Consider the following 9,882-nt stretch of genomic DNA (forward strand, 5'->3'; position numbering starts at 1 on the left):
GTACGCAATACCAGTACGAGGGTAGCCCAGTATAAATATCTTTCTCTGAAGCTTCGTTCTCCCTGCTGTAGCAGCACGCCGAACACGATGAGAAAACTTCGCTCGATTTCAGCTTTGAATTCCACTAAATAGGTGGCTATATGTGTTTCTGTATGTTGTAAACTCAGTGACGGACAACATTAGGTCCACCTGACCTGTACGAAATTGTGAGCATATACAGCGTCATTCACCATTGACAATAAAAAGCTTACTTGTCTGAAGTGTTTTATTGCCAGTTGAGGCCTTTCGTTCCCCTGACTACATAATAAAGATATCTGTAGTCATGTTTGAGTACTGTACACACGAATACCACCCCGAAAGCGGTAACATAACGCCAAAAACCAGCGAGCGAGCAGCGCGACGGTCTCCATCAACCACTACCGTAGCGGCCATATTGCTTAATACGTAATGATGATGATATTAGTTTTGATTTTGCCAGCGTCATATCTCGGTCGCATACTTTAGTTCCCAACGCCACCGCTGCTCTTATTTTCGTTGCACTGTGGAAGGTACAGTTTCCCTGCTCTACGTTTATATAGGTATTCATTGAGCAGGCCGAAAGCGCGTGGTCTTTCGCACGCGAGGCACGGGGGCGAGGCGACGGAGAGGGGGGCATTCCGCTCCGTCGGCTGCTGCTCACAGCGCAGCCGCGCGGGTGCCGTATCTTGAAAGCGATCTGCTATGTGGCCGCAGTGTGAGCCCGCGGGGTCTCACCTTCAAAGCGATCTGCGATGGGGACAACGTGCATGCGCCGAGTGCCGGTAGCTTCGTTTTCGGTGCGCTTTCGATGTTCAGTTCGCATTAAAGCGAGACGAGAGACCGCGAAGGTCAATTTGCACGCTGCTGCTGGCGCGCTTTCTCACTCCATCGTTTTCACAGCGAGTTTCCGTTGTCATCGAGCGAGATGTGTTCAAGTTTAGCTGTGCTTGCTCGACACTGTGCTTGTCTATTTAGTTAAACTATTATCCCATTAAACTACTATCCTTGCTTCGTATAGCTCTCCACTAATTTGCTATCGCAATGGATGCTTCGCCTTTGGGCGAAACTGCGACTTTTTTTTTTCCTACACCGCCATTGGTTGGCGCACCTCACGCTCTCCCCCTCCAACGCGAGTATTGGCCGGCGCGACTTACGTGAACACCGCTCCCTATTCTCCTTTTCATCTGCACCCTCTCACAGCTTTCTCACAGAGTGAAAGAGGTCGTTCCAACCCCTTTCCCCCTGTTGAGCTCTTTTCCTTTCCCGCTAGGTCACGTAGCCCCTTTTTAGCGCAGTCCGACAACGACGGCACAGAGTCTGCGTAAAACATCTTCGCTGTAAAAACATGCAAATGGTGCCTAAATGTTCCCACTGCAACAAATAAGTCATCAGTTTATTTGTCAAATCAAAGTTTTAATCGCCTTTCTCCCCCCCCCCCCCTTTTGGCGAGTCTGCTCAGAAAAGGTGCAACGAAAACTGAGTCCATCCAGGAGACGGTGTAGCCTGCAGTCACGTCAGTTGCGTAGCGAGGTCACGTGCTGCGGTCCATTGGTGCCCTTTTCACAGATGTGCCACAGGTTCGTGATCACGGCACATGGAGGCCAGGACGCTATCAGGAGGAGGCCAGGAGGTCACGGCCAGGAGGCTATCGGGACAGTAATGAAAGAGGGAAAGAAAAGCAGACATAAATTCTGCAGAAACATCGACGAAGATAGATGGAAGCGGAGAATTGAAGGTTTCTACAACTTCCCAAACGAATTATGCACTTGTTGGCTAATATTTCAGCGGCAATATTTAGGTAGCTTTTGTTGCTTTATTGCGTAACTGTTTGCCATTGGGCGGAAGCATTCGCTAATATATATGTGCGACATCCCGATTGGCTGGCACCCTTTGGGGCTCATCTGTCTTGCCCGCATTTCCTTCCTTTAACGCTGCGAGACCAGTACTTCCAAGTCACGAACGGCATGCGCGTTATCAGCGTGACGTAGCATTCTCGACAGGAGAGTAGCGAGCGCCGAGTTTCCAAGAAAGAAAACGCAAGCAAGGCAGATAGCAGTTATCGTTGTGGGACACGATAAGCTCCAAAGGGTACAAACATTTTTAAGCATGTATTCTTACAAACAGTTCTAACTTGGGAACTTCTTTGATACAACACACGTGTGTTGTCACCAGCGGACCGCCGGGGCGTAGAAATACCCCATAATCCTCTCCCGAAGCCCCCACATGGGGAGAGGGTGGCGGGAGAAGAGGAGCGACATCGAAATTTTCACCACAGCATCTACCCGGCGCCACAAAGTTATGGCGCGACAGCATGTACGGTGCCTACAGCTCCCCTTTGAGCCGTGCACCTTTTAGGCCGGTATTTTGTAGCGATGCCTTTCCGATGCTAATGCCTTTTCGCACTTTTCGCGCTTGGTCAGTGGTCAGAGCGACGGTCCGCTCACGTTATCAACGGGATCAGCCGGCCAGGAGTGGTGGATGATAAGACTAGTAGAGAATAAAGCCTAACGCATCGCTACAAAATACCGGCCCCAGGGCCGGTATTTTGTAGCGATGCGTTATTTTTGTAGCGATCTAGTGCTACGAAATCTGGTGGTTTGCACAAAATGCCGCCTCTTCCTTTTCACAATCTCTCTTTCTCGCACTCCTCGACTCGACAGCGCAATAGCACATGCCTTTTGCATCGGCGATGAAAGACTATCCATCACCTGTCATGAAAACGGGCGAGAAGGGGCAAAGAAAGCTAGTCAAGCATACAATTAGTTTATTAGTGCGATTAGCACTCTTGTGCTACTTCACGCAGTTTTGCTCTGCGACCCTCTGGATATCCGACCCTTTTTCCTGACATCACCGATAAAAAATAAACAAAAGGCTGAAATTTCTCCTTTGCAGGGCGGAATTGAACCCACGTCACACGGGTACCTCGAGCACAGCCGCTCAACGCTTAACGAGTTGTACCACGAATGTACATCATATGTCGTGCTCTTCAATGAACCTATTTCCCGCCAACCTAGGTCACTGGATCTGTGCTACTGGGTATGCGGCCAGCAAGGGGACAATTCGCAGCGTGGTACCGTTTTGCAACAATTGTATATGCGTAGTTTAGAAACGAAAAGCTGCACGAACGGTGGCTGCCTGCCTTGTAACTACCGCAAAATACAGCGAGAGAGAGAAATAAAGCATTTATTTCAAACATCGAGGTCATTGCTCTTGAGATCGAGTGGGTGGTGTCCTCATTCTGGGACTCCACTGGCGATGGTTGCTCGACGAACTTGCCCTCATAAATGCAGCGGGCCCGCCCCATGAACTTCATATACGCGACTCACAACGTGTTTGCGACGCGTCCACTTAAGACGTGACACCACCGTAGTTATGGCGACTGGAAATTTCCAGTGACAATTCCACCATTGTCCCCCCCCCCCCCACTGCATGATCTATTTAGACTGTGTCACCTGTTTCCTAATTCTTCCCAATTACGCCTTAAATATTGTTGCTATCTAATTGCTATAAAGCCGTAAGAGCAGCAAGTGCACAGATAAAAGCCCGGTAGCAGATGACAGGCGCCGCTAGTGGTGTGTCGTGCAACTACAAACTAAGCTGGATATGACGTAGCATAAACCACGTGAGGGAAGTAGCGAGAAGCCCCGATAGTTCGGGTAAGGTAGTGTCTGGGTTCTACGTCAGTTCCGGCGAGCTGCCGATGGGGGCTGTTTGCAGCCTCAGTGTAAAAGACACGTAGGTTTGAAGTTGTTTTTCATGCATCCCTTCATATTTAGTCTGTAAAATATCGCATTGCGTCTCTCCTGTCTTCTCGGTAACCATACATTATCCCTTGAACTAATTTTTATGAGATCCAAATTTATGCGACAATTGGAGTTCAGGAACTTGCACTGTAATAGCTCAATTTATACGTAATTAGACGAGCTTCAGCCAATTTTCCCTGTAATGGTCACTAGGCTGTTGCGTAGCTTGGGGTCGAAATGCTCGAAGAAGAAAATCAAAAATGGAAGGGGGGCGGGGTTACTTGTAATTGTACTGCTGTTGCTAATGTTGCGACAGCAGCGCAACATTCGCGATCACTTACTGAAAAACCTGGCTAATATTTTTTCTAGTGGCAGCTTGTTCGATATTTTGCACCCCTCAATCCACTGACCGACTATACCATTGTATGCTTGCAAAATTCATCTCCATCTTCATCATCATCATCAAACTACTTTTATGTCCACCGCAGGATGACGGCTTCTCCCAGCGATATCCAAGTACCCATTTCTTGCGCTATCTGATAGCAAGTTGTGCCTGCAAGTTTCTCAACTTCCTCACACCTCCTTATTCTCTGGCATCCTCCACTGCGCTTCCCTTGGCACCGATTCCGTTACTCCAATAGAAGATCGGTTATCAGCCCCACGCAATGCATAGCGTGCCCAGCTCCATTTATTCCTCTCAATGTCGACTGGAATATCGGCTTCCCCCGTTTGCCCTCTAATCAACACCACCATCTTCCTGTCTCCATCGCTGTTCTTCTCAACGATAGCGATAAGCTCCTGGTCATGATTTGGAAATGCCAGTCATATGCGCTCCCCAACTCAGTTTTATTCTATAAATTTCCTTCCCCTGTGGGCTCGCTGCCATTCAGGAATTCTAGCTTTCTTGGCAGGCTATTGAACACTACCTTTGTGTTCTGCCATCTTCAACCCAACATTTCCGCTATCTCTGCTAAGGTCCTCAATCATTCGTTGCAATTTATCGCCATCGTTGCTGAATAGGACAATGTCTTATGCAAACCGCAAGTTGCTCAGACATTCACCGTTGATCTTCACTCCTAATTCTTCCCCGTATAATAGCTTGAATAGTTCTAATCAAGGAGCGCATAGCACTAGACAGTTTTTTTCTCATTGCCTGACCTCAATCTCGACAAGTATCTTTCCGATTTTGTTATGGGAATCCCCCATTTTACATAGGATCAGAAATAATTACTGCATGATGCATTTTACGCCAGCATTTTTCGCCAGACGTAGGCGCCAGGGATGTCCGGCGTAGTAACAACGTCGCCGGGAGACGGCGGAGGGCGCGGAAACGCGTGGTTCATTAGCGTCACTGTAGGATTCGTAGCAGCTTTTTAAGCCTAAGACCTAGACAAAGAAAAAACCGGCTGATCCCACGCCCTGTGGGAATCGATGTTATGCGAAGCAGTGTGCAGAGAGCACCAAGACGTAGGCGGTTGTTTCATGACCTACATAACACGCATGTCATGACATTCATGTCATGAGTCCTCAGGAGTCCCTTTAGCTACGCCTAAGAGACCTTAAGGCGAAAGCCTTAGCCATGCTCATGACTATGACTGCGGCCATTAACCTTTAGCCTTTTCCTTCACTTACTACTACATCCGAACCCATTCCATTGGTTTTTGAGTGTTAATCGTTTTTCGCAGTCATTGTCATTTTTGGCGAGTCATGGAGTCATTTTTGGCGACTCTAGCTTCTACCACCACCCTTTGATTTTTTTTCACTTAGTACCCAGATCCGAACCCATTTAAGTGATTTTTGATTGTTAATCTTTTTTTGCTGAGTCATTATCATTTTTGCCGAGTCATGCTCATGACATCTTAAATAAATTAAATTATGGGGTTTTACGTGCCAACACCAGTTCTGATTATGAGGCACGCCGTAGTGGAGGACTCCGGAAATTTAGACCACCTGGGGTTCTTTAACGTGCACCTAAATCTAAGTACACGGGTGTTTTCGCATTTCGCCCCCATCGAAATGCGGCCGCCGTGGCCGGGATTCTATCCCGCGACCTCGTGCTCAGCAGCCCAACACCATAGCCACTGAGCAACCACGGCGGGTTATGACTACGACATCTACCACCATTCTTTAGTGTTTCCTTCACTTAGTACCCACGTCCGAACCCATTTCAGTGGTTTTTGAGTGTTGATCTTTTTTCGCTGTGTCATTGTCATTTTTGCTGTGTAATGCTCATGACTACGGCTTCTACAACCATCCTTTAGTGTTTCCTTCCCTTAGTACCCACGTCCGAATCCATTTCAGTAGTTTTTGTTATTTTCTTTGTTGAGTCATTGTCATTTTTGCTCAGTCATGCTCATGACTGACTTCTGGCATCATCCTTTAGTCTTTCCTTCACTTAGTACCCATGTCACAACAAATGTCGGTGATTTCTTGTGTGTTATTGATTTTTCGCTGGGTCATTCCGATTTTAGGCGGCTGTTTTATGACCTACATAACACCCATGTCGTGACCTATCATTTATGCTCGTCATACACTGTTGTCATACTATGCCAATTTTGGTACATACCAAGTTAACGAAACGACCATGAGAGCACCAAGACGTCTGGAGCTGTTTCATGACCTACATGACACATGTCATGACCAATGATTTATGTTCGTCATACACTCTTATCATTGTATGCCAATTGTGGTAAATACCAATGTTAACGATACGACCATGAGATCACCAAGACGTAGGCAGCTAGATAGATAGATACTGTCAAAGTGACACATGTTTGCCGTGAAATACTTCGCAAAAAAATTAATTATGGGGTTTTACGTGCCAAAACCACGATATGATTATGAGGCACGCCGTAGTGGGGGACTCCCGAAAACTTGGTCCACCTGGGGTTCTTTAACGTGCACTTAAATCTAAGCACACGGGTGTTTTCGCATTTCGCCCCCATCGATATGCGGCCGCCGTGACCGGGATACGATCCCGCGACCTCGTGCTTAGCAGCCCAACACCATAGCCACTAAGCAACCACGGCGGGTAATGCTTCGCATTTAAAATTGGTAGTACACCGAGTAATCACTCAATGTGGCGAAATTTTTATTGCGATAGCAATTATATGTACACTTCAAGTGGATTTCTGCCGTTGGCGACGCCGTCACCGTCGTTGTCGCCGCCGTGAGGTTCTAAAAAATCGTCGCCGAGCGCTAAAATGCAGCGCTCGCCGAGCGCTGCATGTGCGAGTGAAAGCGCGCGGGGGACGAGCGCTTTCACGGAGAGCGAACGCACGGCGGAGAGCAAACGCGACTTCTTCTGTATGGGAGGGAGGGAAGGGGGGGGGCGACGCTGTGCTGCGGCACCAAATGCGTATTATGCAACCAGGCGCAAGGGGAACTGGCGACTCAATCACCCACGCGAAAGGAGGAAAGTGGGAAGGCAGCGTGGGAGGGACGGGGTGGGCAGCTTCTACTCTGCCAACAACGGCGCACTTGTGCTTTGCGTCGGTGCTGGCTGGCGTGCGCACCGTATCTTGAAAGCGATCTCGACACGGCTCTGACCTTTGTATGCGCTGTGCTTTCGCCGCTCAGTTTCCGTTGGAGCGATAGACCACACGAACCTTCGCTCGCTGCGGCGGCCGCGCTTGCGCACGCCAGCGTTTTGACAGTGGTTGTCTGCGGTCATCGAGTGTAATCTATGTTTGCTTGTGCGCGCTGACACCACGCTTGTTAATTCACTTAGTAAGCGGATGTGCCTAAGTTTATGCAGTCGATAAACCTACTATCCCCACTCCGTATTATAGCTCTCTACTAATTTGCTACCGCAATTGATGCTTCGCCTTTCGGGCAGAACTGCGACATTTTTTTTAATTCGAAATACCACTTTTTTGTTCTGTGGGTTGCCCACAACATTGCGTGCAATTGAACCGAATATTCCAAACGTAGTTCGGCTCTCCACTCGGCGACGCTTTGCGTTTTAAATTGCAATAGGTCTGCAGCATTTTTTTCTTCCGTGAAAAGAATCATGCAACTGCACTAATGCATTACGGTTAAGCAAATCCTCGCAAGGTGTCGCTTCCAGCTAATAACAGTTGTGAAACGAGCGACGTGACAGAGAACAGAGCGAGTGCTGTATATGCCTGTTTGTCCCGCCCTTCGTGTTATGAGATGATGTTAATAAACAAGAAAAAAAAAAACAAGTGACCAGAATTTTCACTGTAGTGAAAGTGTTGCTACACCAGCACTGCCGCTGCCGTAGAGTTGTTCCTTATATAAGTACACGGCAATGTGTACAGCTGGCAAAAAAACTCGCGTCGACTGGGCTGTTTTGCTAGCTTTGCGGTAATATCAATGTGCATGCGTTTCGTCAATCGTGCTTGCCTGGAGAGCGAAGACGCACACGTTGCAGCGTTCACACGCCATGTTAGCCTTCGCGCTGCATCGGGCCCGAGCCACGTCGAAGCAGTCGACCCTATGGAGGTACATGCGGCTGTTGAAGCCGCCCACGATATAGACGCGCTGGCTGACCACTGCCATGCCATGGCACGCCCTACAGTTAACGTCGGCGAAAACTTTTTGATATGCTGAACTTTGCATAATCTAGCCATCTGGCCTCGAAGCTTTGTCAACGTTATCCATAGGTACTACTCCAAAGCACGTTCATGCATTTTCCAGCAATCTGAGCACGAAAGTGCACACCCGAAGAATGAGGGGCACAAGAAGACATCCGCGGCTGTGATACGTGTTCTTTACCACTACTGCGTAACCATTTTGCAATCTAAACTCTAAAAAATGATATATCTTATGGGTGCATGAAAGGTCACAGAATGCCAACATAAAAGAGTTTTGTCAAGGACGCGGTTTTTCAACAATACGAGGCCGCATCACTTGTTCCCATAATTTTACACGCGGCAGCGTGTACCTGCGAAATATTTGTGCGTGGGGGTTTCTCAGCTAGTGGCGACTTTTTCTAGCGCGTTGCCTCTCTCTACAAACTGTGCGAAACCTGTGACTGAAACAATCTACACTATTTCGCCCTCGTGACCGCCACTTACAACAATTTACCTTGCTGTTGAGGGATCACATTACCTGGCCGTGGTGTGGCGGTTGACCATCACGCGCCACTTGGCGGCGCGACAGTTGTATTTGAGCAGGTTGTTGCTCGCGCTCGTAGTCCATCCACCGAACAAGAAGTGAAGGTCTTTAGGCAAGCGAGGCTTGAGCCACAACTGCTTGTCCAGGTCAAGGCGGCCAACAAGGCCAACCGTCACGGACATGTCAATGCTGGCAAAACGTCCAAATGCCATGGCCTCATAGGTAATGGTCTGCGTGGAAAAGAATAGGTTTACGTGTGTGTCCGGTAAACAAGACCTGCCGTCCCGATATCTTGGAAAGCAGACAAATGATAAAAAATAGGTAAATGAAGCTGGACGAACGAAAGAGAGTTTGAACTTGTCCGTCTACGTTTACCGTGTTACCTGAGCCGTAGACGAGGCGGGATGGTATGGATGGAGAGATGCTATCAGCGTCCCCTTTGAAACGGGGTGCTGGGTGGCGCCACCAAACTTTTATTCTTATATTTCCTAATCTCCTACCTATAATTTTGAGAAAACACATAAAACAAAGAATTCCAGGCATACAAGTTTTGAACCATTACTGGGAACTATGTTTTTGCAAGCTTCCGTTGTTTGTGGTCTCCCTACTTTCCTGCCCCCAAACCTCAAGATACCAGAGGAGCCTCCTCTGGCCTCACATTGTAATAAAACGTGTTCCATGGTTTCGCGTAGCTTTACCGCAGCAAGCACATGCGTGTTCGTCCTTGGTAGAGCTCCCTTTGTAACTACGCCTTCTAAGGCGTCCTGATCTCGCTTCGAAAAGTAAGGGGCTTCTCATAGGTTATCATAAATTGTTTCTTTCCCGATTTCGTCAGCCTCATAAGTAGCGCCATCGTATGGTGCACAGTTTATCCGGGCAGGATGCAGCTATTATTCTAGCCACCAATCATATTCTACTTCTATGGCTGCTGTGTAATGCGTTGGCCGCGACGTTGTGCTTGAACAAAAAGTAACGAGATAGCTGTATCAATGCTGCTACTGCCTTCCACGCCTGCTATACCTCGTCATTCCGCGGAGCT

General features: G+C 48.2%; 1 protein-coding gene across 1 annotated transcript; it reads right to left on the reverse strand.

Moving 5' to 3' along the window:
- Positions 1–1,459: 1,459 nt before the first annotated feature.
- LOC125942461 (uncharacterized) lies at positions 1,460–9,375 on the reverse strand. The gene is made up of 2 exons (XM_049660642.1): positions 8,838–9,375; positions 1,460–1,663 (listed from the first exon to the last, which is right to left on the reverse strand). The coding sequence occupies exons 1-2, from the start codon at positions 9,053–9,055 to the stop codon at positions 1,579–1,581; spliced, it is 303 nt and encodes a 100-aa protein (XP_049516599.1). The 5' UTR covers positions 9,056–9,375; the 3' UTR covers positions 1,460–1,578.
- Positions 9,376–9,882: the final 507 nt, after the last annotated feature.

The sequence above is a fragment of the Dermacentor silvarum genome, chromosome 1 (genome assembly GCF_013339745.2).
Source record: "Dermacentor silvarum isolate Dsil-2018 chromosome 1, BIME_Dsil_1.4, whole genome shotgun sequence".
NCBI classification, from domain to species: domain Eukaryota; kingdom Metazoa; phylum Arthropoda; class Arachnida; order Ixodida; family Ixodidae; genus Dermacentor; species Dermacentor silvarum.

Coding starts and splice junctions, on each gene's coding strand:
- LOC125942461 (XM_049660642.1), bottom strand. CDS start 9,055: ATGGCATTTGGACGTTTTGCCAGCATTGACATGTCCGTGACGGTTGGC. Junction 1,664..8,837: donor AACCGCCACACCACGGCCAG/GTAATGTGATCC, acceptor CTGTCCCGATAG/CCTCCTGGCCGTGACCTCCT.